This window comes from Muntiacus reevesi, chromosome 2, assembly GCF_963930625.1.
Source record: "Muntiacus reevesi chromosome 2, mMunRee1.1, whole genome shotgun sequence".
In the NCBI taxonomy this organism is placed as follows: domain Eukaryota; kingdom Metazoa; phylum Chordata; class Mammalia; order Artiodactyla; family Cervidae; genus Muntiacus; species Muntiacus reevesi.
Genome location: NC_089250.1, coordinates 164057839 through 164068878, shown reverse-complemented (window position 1 = coordinate 164068878; position 11040 = coordinate 164057839). Strand labels below are relative to the sequence as shown.

Sequence of the window (11040 nt, the reverse complement as noted above, 5' to 3'; positions counted from 1 at the left end):
TGCGCGTGCCGGCCGGTTTAGTCGGCGGGGCTCCCAAGGCGCTGGGGAAAGAGCTAGAGAGCGGCGCGTGCGCACTGGCAGCCTGTTACGACCCTGGGATTTGCGCAGGCGCGGTACAGAGCGCGCGAGAACGCAACGGTTATTCAACGTTACTCCTAGCGCTGAAGCAGGTGGTGATGCTCCCCTTCTGCTGGGCTGACCGTGTTTGGTTGGCCCAATGAGGAGAGTCCATCGCGAGTTCGGTGTGGTGTCCGTGGCTCTCGAGATCTGAAGGACCTCTTCTCGACCCTGTGTGTCTCTGGAGTGGACGCCGATAGTTTTTGCTGATGGCGGTTGTGGTGCGGGGGGCTGGGAATTGCGCGGGCTGGGAACTGCGCGGGCTGGGAACCGTGGAGTCGCCTTCTCACTCCTCACCCAGCTCCCACACGCACTCTCCTCCGAGGGTATCAGGTCGGTGCCCGCAGTTCGGCTTTCACTGAGGAGGTTTGGACGGCGTATCCCGCAGCTGTGGGGCCGGGGGAATTTCTAGGGAAGGTTTGGGGCCCTGGGACGTCATCCTTTCAGCTGATCCAGACCCCTCTCGTGTCCCCTGGGGCCCACGACCGGGCCCCACGGGGTCGGATGGAAAGTGGAGAAAGACGAGGGCCCGAAGGGGCTTGCCCCACTGGTCTGCACTCCAGGCCCGGGAGGAGCGATTAGGAAGGCGGCCTTGGGTCTGTTGTGGAGCTGTAGAATCTGAGCTGGACCTGAAGGGCCTTTAAACTTTGGTCCGGAAAAATGGTATTGGATGGAACTTTCCAGATGCCCGGGGGATAGCTAAACCTATGATGCCTTTCTGTCTCTTTCTGTCAGCCCTACCTTGTGAAAAAAGTGGACCGTAGAGGTGACTCAGTGGTAAAGAATCCACCTGCCAAGCGAGACACTCAGGTTCATTCCTCGGTTGGGAAGATCCCCTGGAGAAGGAAATGGCAACCCATTCCTATATTCTTGCCTGGCGGATCCCATGGACAGAGAATCCTGGCAGGCTATAGTCCATGTGGTCACATAGACTCCCATGGGACTTAGGGTCTAAATAGCAGTAGCAGCATGGTCTTAGAATAAACTCGACAAATCTAATTGTAAAAAATATATCGCAAGGGTGTTGAAGCAAAACATTGAAAGCTATGACATTGACACAAGAAGCATGTAACAGAGTTTAGAAGAAGATAATCCTGAAAAATCTAGTATTTCCTACTTGTTAGATAATTTATGGAGCCTTAGAGAATAATATTGTGGCATTTCACCAATTACAGGTGAGCTCTTTTTTGCCACCCCTGCCACAGTTCATTTGTGTGAAGAGATCTAACCTGGAAATGCTGGGAACAAATATCCTTATGGTTTTTATTTCTTTCGCCTAGGAGGTGTTTTATTTTTCTTAGCATTTCAGTTGAAGTATATTTTTTTATTTCTTCACTTGCTTTAGAAAGTCATATTTACATTATTCTGATGTATTTTTCAGTAAATATGCAATTATGAAAAAAATTTCTTTGACTTGTATCCTTTTCTTGTGATGTACCTTTTATTTTTTTATTTTAAAAGTTTTTATATTATTCACCTTGAGACTTGGGACAGAAGTTAAAGGAGATGTAACAGTCTGATGAGAGGATACATCTGATGTTCCATCAGAGATTGACAAGCTTTCTGTAAAGAGCCACATAATAAATTTTTTTTGAACTGTGGTATAGGAGAAGAGTCTTGAGAGTCCCTTGAACTGCAAGGAGATCCAACCAGTCCATCCTAAAGGAAATCAGTCCTGCGTATTCATTGGAAGGACTGATGCTGAAGCTGAAACTCCAGTACTTTGGCAACCTAATGTGAAGAACTGACTCATTGGAAAAGACCCTGATGCTGGGAAAGATTGAAGGCAGGAGGAGAAGGGGACAACAGAGGATGAGATGGTTGGATGGCATCACCGACTCTATGGACATGAGTTTGAGTATGTTTCAGGAGTTGGTGATGGACAGGGAGGCCTGGTGTGCTGCAGTCCATGGGGTTGCAAAGAGTCGGACATGATTGAGCAACTGAACTGAACCAAACTGAATAAATTTTTAAACTTTTGTATGCCATTTTCTATTGACACTACTGAGGCTGGTGTTTTACCTTGACAGCAAAAGTAGACAAGTTCTCAACAAATGAGTGTCACTGTGTTTCAGAATCTTTATGGAAACACATTTTGAATTTTGTGCAGTTTTCCTGGGGTAAATGGGTATGTCTTAATTTATTTCTGTGTCTGAGTTTAGAGGCTCAGGTGGGGTAAATTGTTACTTGATTGATAAAATTCATGTGAGTCATTGTCTGTAACAAGTGCTAGCACCTGATGGGTTCTAGACTCTTTCTGATACTTGGGGGATCCAGAGTTTGTTCCTTATAAAATTCGCACCTTGAAAAAAACACTTTGAATGTACAGAGTCATCAAGTAACTCAGCAATCAAGTAACCACAGGAATAGAAGGAAACCAAGAGATGAAGCAGTCAGCTCTGTAAGGAAAGTCAACATAGCCTGTGTCCTTAATCATGACTTAGCTCATTTAAGACTGTTCACCTCAGAATCATTGCTGCTTCAACAGGAAGGAGTAGGGAAAAAATAATTGGAAAAATAAAACATTTTTGAGTGAGAAGAAAGGAAACCCACAGTTAATTTAATTCAAAGTATTGGCTTCAGTGAGGATGAGCATAATAGTATCCTTTACTTAAATAAATGTTTGTTTAAAGTTAAAGCAGGAGCTGGAAAACCTTCAGTTCTGTTCAGTCACTCAGTCTTGTCCGACTCTTTGCAACCCCATGAATAGCAGCTTGCCAGGCCTCCCTGTCCACCACCAACTCCCAGAGCTTTCTCAAACTCATGTCCATCGAGCCAGTGATGCCATCCAGCCATCTCATCCTCTGTCGTCCCCTTCTCCTCCTGCCCCCAATCCCTCCCAGTATCAGGGACTTTTCCAATGAGTCAACTCTTTGCAAGAGGTGGCCAAAGTATTGGAGTTCCTTCAAATGAACAACAAGGACTGATTTCCTTTAGGATGGACTGGTTGGATCTCCTTGCAGTCCAAGGGACTCTTAAGGTAAATGAAATTCACATTTTCAGAGGTACAAGCAAAGGTCATGGAGGCAGAGGAAAAGGAGCAACTAACATGGGAGGCGGGGCGGATGGGAATCAGTGAAGATTTTACAGAGGAAATGGTGTTTTTGTGAAGCTTTGCAGAATTAGTATTTCAGCAGATAGAGAAGGAGAGACTAGTGAGCCATCTAGCCAAGGCTCAAGCATGAAGATACATTGGGTGTGGGGAAATACAGCGGGAAATGAGGCTGGAAAGATAAGTAGAGATGTGGACAGGCCCCATTTAGGGGTTTGACACATAGGAAGCGCCTGGTGTGCAGAATTTAAGATGTTCACTCAGGGTCAGACAAGTGAAGGGTTGACATGGTGGCTTTCATCATTAAGTAGAGGGTGGATTTCAAAATCTCCCATGTTCTGGTAAGATGGAGTAGATGTACCTTTCCTTCATTTCGTTCAGTCAGTCATGTCCGATTGCAACCCCATGGACTGCAGCACGCCAGGCTTCCCTGTCCATCACCAACTCCCAAAGCTTGCTCAAATTCATGTCCATAGAGTTGGTGATGCCATCCAACCATCTCATCCTCTGTTGTCCCCTTCTCCTGCCTTCAGTCTTTCCCAGCATCAAGGTCTTTTCCAATGAGTTAGCTCTTCACATCAGGTGACCAAAGTTTTGGAATTTCAGCTTCAACATCCATCCTGCCAATGTATTTTCAGGACTGATTTCCTTTAGGATGGACTGGTTGGATCTCCTTGCTGTCCAAGGTACTCTCAAGAGTATTCTCCAACAGCTCAGTTCAAAAGCATCAATTCTTCGGTGCTCAGCTTTCTTTATAGTCCAACTCTCACATCCACACATGACTACTGGAAAAACTATAGCATTGACTAGATGGACCTTTGTTGGCAAAGTAATGTCTCTCCTTTTTAATATGCTGTCTAGGTACCTTATGTTTTGTATTAACTGTGCAACTAAACCCTGAACATGTAAAGCAAGACTCTGAAAGATGGAGAGAAGAAAACAGACTAGCTAGTAACCTTTGAGATTCAAGGAAACCTGGTGGTACGTCCCCTGGATTTTGTTTTTTCCTCACATTTCCAGACTTGGAGCTGAAGAAGCTGGCAACCTTCAAACACCATTGGGGGCAGACAAAAAAGCCCAACAAAAGCCTATGTTTCTATCCAAAGGAGTAGGAAACAAGCAGTCTAAAAAGACAGTATTCCAGCCAAATACCACAGAAAAAACTACGGCCCTACTCCTCCCCGTCTCCCCACAACTCCCCTCTCCCAGCAGAGACTGCGTGGAGAAACTGGACTTCCATTCCACCAGGCTGTAGAGAGATTTCCCAAGCCCCTCTCTCCACGTTAGTGCCGGAGAAGGCTGAGTAGAGCTGAGACTTTCATCCCTAGGTAGTAACACTTCTTCCATTCTCTATGGTATCAGTGGAGACCTTGGGAACTCTGGACTCCCACACTCAGCTGGTGGATATGAAACACTATTCCACCTAACTGCTCGGGTGGTAACAGAGGTGGAATCCTAGAGGAAATTCAGGATTTTTACTATCTCCCAGCAGTAACAAAGACACCTCCACAATGGTGTCATTGGAGACCAAAAACATGAGGGATTTTTTTTCAGTGTTCACCATAAAAATCTAATTGATCTCCTAGAGGTAAAACTCATGAAAGAGTGCCCGCCTTCACTAAAATCAAAACTGAGACCCCAGGGGGAATTTTTTTTTTTTCTTAAGCTAGTCCTTATTGACTCTCCAGCAATTCCTCAATTACTATTTAAGTGTTACTACCCGTTGCTGGTTCCAGCAGTGGCTTCTGCTCCTGGTATGCTGAATGCTACGATTCTCTGTATTCACCAGCCTCTTAGCTTCTTTTGGGAGTGAAGTGAGTGAAAGTCGCTCAGTTGTGTCTGACTCTTCGTGACCCCATGGACTGAATTCTCCAAGCCAGAATACTGGAGTGGGTAGCCTTTCCCTTCCCCAGGGGATCTTCCCAACCCAGGGATCAAACCCAGGTCTCCTGCATTGCAGGTGGATTCTTTACCAGCTGAACCACAAGGGAAGCTCTTGGGGAGGAGGGGTGGCTATTTTCCCTGTGACTTCAATTCTCTTGTTTACTTAAAAAGACTTGTTGGTTTTCAATTTGTTCTGATGTTTTTCTTGTTTTGAGGATGACAATTCCCAAACTCTTTACATTTTGAGTGAAAATTGGAAGGTTCATTTTAGTTTATATTTTCTTTCTGCTCCTCGGGCTGAATAATCTCAATTGACCTATCTTCAAGTCTTCTAGTTCTTTCTTCTGCCTGCTCAAATCATTTGTTGAACCCCTCCAATGAATTTTCTTTTTTCCCCCATTCTCATACTTTACTCTAGTTCTTTAGAAGTGGTTTACTTTAGACATGTTTAAAATAGCTGATTTAAAGTCTTTGTCAATCAGAGCCAACACCTGGGCTTCTTCAGAGAAAGTTTTTATTGATTTCTTGCCTCATTTTATGGGCCATACTTTCCTGTTTATTTGCATGTCTTACCTTTTATTGAAAATTGCACATTTAAAATAATCTAGAGTTCCCTGATGGCCTAGTGGTTAGGATTGCAGGCTTTTACCGCATGGCCTGGGTTCAGTCCCTGGTTAGGGAACTGAGATTCCACAAGCCACATGCTGTGTCCCCCCTTCTCCCCCAAAATCGAGATAAAATACTGTAATACAACATGGCAACTCTGGGGATCAGGTTCTCCCCATTCTCCAAGTTTTGTTATTGTTGCCACTTATTATGCTTGTTTGCTTAGTGATTTTTCTAAACTAATTCTGTGTAAAGTCTGAATTCTTTGTTGTGTGTGGACACTGAAGTCTCTATTGATTAGCTTAATAGCTGACAGACAACAATCATTTGCCCCAAATATTATTCATTCCTCAGAGAGTGAGAACTTTTTGCTAGAAGCTCTGTGAGAAGACTTCTTGCACTGAATGGACTCCAAGTTGGGTCAGATACAGATAGTTTTGTAAGCGAGGTCTTTGAGAAAACCAGTAGATGAGTCAGGTAATGACCTCTTGGGAATGAGGCTTTGAAAGAGCTCTAGTTCTATTCTCTTCCCTCTGGTTGGTGGCGTTGGATCTGGGCTATTGAAAATAAGGCTTCTAGACTTTTGGATAGCAGCCATCCTGACTGGTGTGTAATGGTACCTCAATGTGGTTTTGATTTGCATTTTTCTGATAATGAGTGATGTTGAGCATCTTTTCTTATGTTTGTTAGCCATCTGTATGTCTTCTTTGGAAAAATGTCTCTTTAGTTCTTTGGCCCATTTTTTGATTGGGTCATTTATTTTTCTGGAATTGAGCTGCAGGAGTTGCTTGTATATTTTTGAGACTAATCCTTTGTTGCCTCACTTGCTATTATTTTCTCCCATTCTGAGGGCTGTCTTTTCACCTTGCTTATAGTTTTCTTTGTTGTGCAAAAGCTTTTAAGTTTGATTAGGTCCCATTTGTTTATTTTTGCTTTTATTTCCAATATTCTGGGAGATGGGTCATAGAGGATCCTGCTATGATTTATCTACAAGCAATAAATGCTGGAGAGGGTATGGAGAAAAGGGAACTCTCTTAAACTGCTGGTGGGAATGCAAACTAGTACAGCCACTATGGAGAACAGTGTGGAGATTCCTTTAAAAACTGGAAATAGAACTGCCATAGGACCCAGCAATCCCACTTTTGGGCATACACACCGAGGAAACCAGATCTGAAAGAGACACGTGCACCCCAATGTTCATCGCAGCACTGTTTATAATTGCCAGGACACGGAAGCAACCTAGATGTCCTTCAGCAGACGAATGGATAAGGAAGCTGTGGTACATATACACCATGGAATATTACTCAGCCGTTAAAAAGAATTCACTTGAATCAGTTCTAACGAGATGGATGAAACTGGAGCCCATTATACAGAGTGAAGTAAGCCAGAAAGATAAAGACCAATACAGTATACTAACGCATATATATGGAATTTAAAAAGATGGTAATGATAACCCTATATGCAGAACAGAAAAAGAGACACAGATGTACAGAACAGATTTTGGGACTCTGTGGGAGAAGGCAAGGGTGGGATGTTCAGAGAGAACAGCATTGAAACAAGTATACTGTCAAGGGTGAAACAGATCACAGCCCAGGTTGGATGCATGAGACAAGTGCTCAGGGTTGGTGCACTGGAAAGACCCAGAGGGATGGGATGGGGAGGGAGGCGGGAGGGGGGATCAGGATGGGGAATACATGTAAATCCATGGCTGGGTGAGGTTACAAATAGCGAGTTATCACCCTGCCAAAAATGCCAAAAATGGTGGCATAAGATCTCTGAAAATTCTCTCCTCTATTAAAGCAATGAAAATCTGGCAAACAAAACAAAAACTGTCAGAATTCATGTCAATGAATGGCAAAAACCACTACAGTATTGTAAAGTAGCCTTCAACTAATAAAAATAAATTTAAAAAAAGAAAAAATAAGTCTTCATGGAGCTGGAGAATAAATGGTGAAATAGCCACAAGGCATGCTAGCCTGCTGTTCTTACTGAAATTCAGTTTTTCTTAAATATTCCCTGAGCTGCTGAAAGCTTATAGTTAGTATTCAGAGTCAGAAAAACCTGATTCTGACAGTTTTTTGTTTTGTTTGCCAGATTTTCATTGCTTTAATAGAGGAGGGAATTTTCAGAGATCTTATGCCACCATTTTTGGCATTTTTGGCAGGGTGATAACTCACTGCTATTTGTAACCTCACCCAGGGATTGGCCAGAGCAGCAAGGACTAACCCTTTGTAGTTAAATTAATTCTTTCATTTAATGGAACCAGCTTTGCTGGTGTGAGTATGTTGAAATCATAGAACCCCGATTTAAAAGATATCCTGATATTCAAATTGCTTTTTGAAATCTTTTTCTCTTAACCATAAAGTATGATAATATTCTGAAGTCATTCAGTGAACTTATATCTGAATCCTATTAAGTGGCTACAAATATATACTATTTCCTTGTGTTGCTAAAACAGAGTCTAAGCAGCCTTCTATAATTGTACCTTTACAAATATTGAGCATTTTTAGATATTAGCCTCCCCACATCACTGTCTTTTTATTATATTGAACCCCCAGATCTGCTTTTGATTAACAGTCAAACCTTTAAAAAGTCCTCTGAGAGAAACAAAACCTGAAAATGTGAGATTGAAATGGAATGATTTAAAGTAGTATTTGGGCATTTACATGTCCACTGGTGCCACAATATATCTGAACATGGAATGGAATTCAGAACTCCATGAAAGAGAACTGATGTCCAAAGAGTTGATGTCACACAGCACATGGCCTGATTGGCACAGAAGTTGGAGCTGGACAGTTGATTCTCCATTCTGCTCTGGTGGAGGCTGCACTTCTAAAAGCGAGCTCTTCAAACTTACATCTCAATTACTCCTAACAGGGACAGTTAGAATTTTCTTTCTCAAAGGTTTGAGAAATCCCTGATAAGATGTACTGTTCCCTCAAGTTTATTTTAATTGTAATTTTCTTTTACTGTCAGCCTTCATCCAGCTTTGACGACTTAGATTCTCGTAAGTATGCTTTGGTGGTTGGGTGGTTTCGTTCTCTCTTCTGAGTCACTTTACCCCAGTTTAAGGGCATTAGATTAAATAAATTGCTTATTCCACATAACTTGGGCTTCCTGGAAAGATTTAGGGTTTAGGAGAAAATTGGCAGTTGTCAGAGGGACAATGGAAAAACTTCCTTTTCCTGAAACACATATCTCGTACAAAAGAGTTGAGTATATTCTTAGGACTATGAACATAACATTTTAAGAAAGTTGTTCCCTTAATAATTGCTGTTGGAGATTTTTCAGCCTAATACAGCAGTGGTTTAATTCTGACTCTGAAAGTGAACAGAGGTGACTCTGAAAGTGAACCTGGAGGCCCAGATGTTTGGAAGTAAAACCATTTGCTCCAGTGTAGGCAGGTTTGTTATTTACAGCTGCACTTTACTGCATGTGAAAGAGAGAAGAAGATTCTTCCCACTGTCTTTCCTTCTTTCTCTCTGGACTGAGTCCCGTCTCACTTAGAAATGAGCATTTCCCCCCGTCTTTGGGCCCACGTGTGGTCCTGGGCACCCCCATAGGAAGACTCATCTGTGCTTTACAAGCATTGGGTTCTTTCTTCTTCCACTGAAGGAAGCATCTTGTGGTTGCTAAGTGACTGTGAGGAGGGAAGCCACGTTCACTGCTTGCCTGTACTTCTCTGCCTAGATAAAAACTCCAAAGTCAACGCGATAATTATGTTCTGCATTGGTGGCGCTATCCTGTTGGCCATGCTCGTTCTGATGGCTGTCGTCATCTGTCTTTACTACAAAGTAGCCAACGCATTGAAGTGAGTGATGTGGGTAAGAGGGGCTAACACCCCCTCGCATGGGATCCTGGAGCTCTGGGCTTGAGTGGGGTCATCCCCGGCCCCGTGGCCGCACCCTGGGTGAGGTCAGGAACAGTGGGAGGGGTTGAGAGGACCGAGGCGGGGAGGGTAGGATCTGGCTTTCTGCCCCTTCCCGTCTGGGGCTGTGAGCTCACAAGGAGAATGTTCTCAGCCGCTGGGTCTGCGCTGCTTTGCCGTCCCTTGGCCTCGCCAGGTTTACCCTCAGCCGGTTGATCCCACAGGACTGCAGACTGAAGACAGCGTGACTGAGTCTGCCTGTGCTCACTCGGAGGATGGGCTGAGCGGATGTTCCCCCCGCCTGAGTTGGGGCGCTCTCAGCGGGTCCTTGGCTCCGGGCACAGTGGGATGGACCTGTAGGACCCTGGGGAAGCTGAGTTGTGTGAAGATCCTGGGCTTTGCCTCACCAGGGAGTGTAAATCAGAAAAGGGAGTGTTAAATTTGGGGGAAAGGAGGCCTCAGATATGGGCGAGACTGGTTGTCAGAAGCAGTGGTGTTCCCACGCATTAACGCTCCTAGGAGACAGCATGTTTGTCGAACAGAGTCCTGCATCAAGCTTTGAATGACCTGGTTTTTATTTCCAGCTCCTCCTCTACTTGTATGTGTTTGATCGAGGCAGTGTGCTTCTCCATGTCTCAGATTCTTTATGTGATAAGTGGGGAGAATACCAAAAAAAAAAAACCCCCAAAAACAGCAGCAGTCGTGTTCCCATTCTAGGGAAGTTCAGTCTGTGAGCAGGAAGGTAACTCCGAGCACCCGAGGGTCCAGGGGCGGCTAACTTGGCACCCTCCCGGCTTGTGCTCTGCACTTGGCAGACTTGCAGTGATCACCTGGGTGACCCGCGCTTGCAGCTCACCCTCCCTCATTTGCTGGAACCTGATCTTACATTTCTGGCACCCTTAGGAGAGGAAGGGATTGGACAGGAACTTGGGACGAGGGCAGAGTTGTTTTTGTCTTGGGCTGGTGTCATGGGTTTGATTGGTTCCAGCCCCAAATTCTCCAGATCCCCCTGACAGTTGCAACAGGTGGACCAAGAAGAAAAATTCTAATCCTATGCTCTGTGTATGTCTTTTCTAAAGCATGCCAAAGGTACCTGTTTGTTTGGCCTTAAAAAATAATCCAGCTGTGATCACCCCGGACAAGGTCAGTGCGGCCCTCACCGCCGGGCCTTACCCCAGCCTCCAGTGCTGTGACGAATGTAACTTGTATCCCGGCTTCGATGCCCTGCCTCCGTGCTGCTGCAATGTAAACGAGGGGCTCTGACTTGGGTGGGTACAAATATCTTCATGAACAATATTTCTTTCTTAGTAGAGTCTTTTATTATTCAAGTCAAGTTTTATACTGTTTCCATTATACCATGTACTATATACCATATTTATGTGCTTTTGAATAAATGCAATATTGAAAATAACCCTCTCTGCCTCCAGTATTGTTGTTGTTAGTTATAAAAGTACTTAAATTTGTGTCTTACCTACTTTGGGACTTGGGGCAACTAGCTTATCATATTATATTG

At 44.1% G+C, this 11040-nt stretch overlaps 1 protein-coding gene across 1 annotated transcript; it reads left to right on the top strand.

The window, feature by feature from the left end:
• Window positions 1-143: 143 nt before the first annotated feature.
• LOC136160183 (protein FAM24A-like) lies at window positions 144-10790 on the top strand. The gene is made up of 3 exons (XM_065923478.1): window positions 144-450; window positions 9350-9470; window positions 10607-10790. The coding sequence occupies exons 1-3, from the start codon at window positions 327-329 to the stop codon at window positions 10788-10790; spliced, it is 429 nt and encodes a 142-aa protein (XP_065779550.1). The 5' UTR covers window positions 144-326.
• The last annotated feature ends 250 nt before the right edge of the window (window positions 10791-11040 follow it).

Excerpts from the sequence above, each read along its gene's own strand:
- LOC136160183 (XM_065923478.1), top strand. The coding sequence starts at position 327 with ATGGCGGTTGTGGTGCGGGGGGCTGGGAATTGCGCGGGCTGGGAACTG. Across the intron at positions 451-9,349 it reads CTCTCCTCCGAGGGTATCAG|ATAAAAACTCCAAAGTCAAC; the intron begins GTCGGTGCCCGC and ends TTCTCTGCCTAG. Across the intron at positions 9,471-10,606 it reads AAAGTAGCCAACGCATTGAA|CATGCCAAAGGTACCTGTTT; the intron begins GTGAGTGATGTG and ends TCTTTTCTAAAG.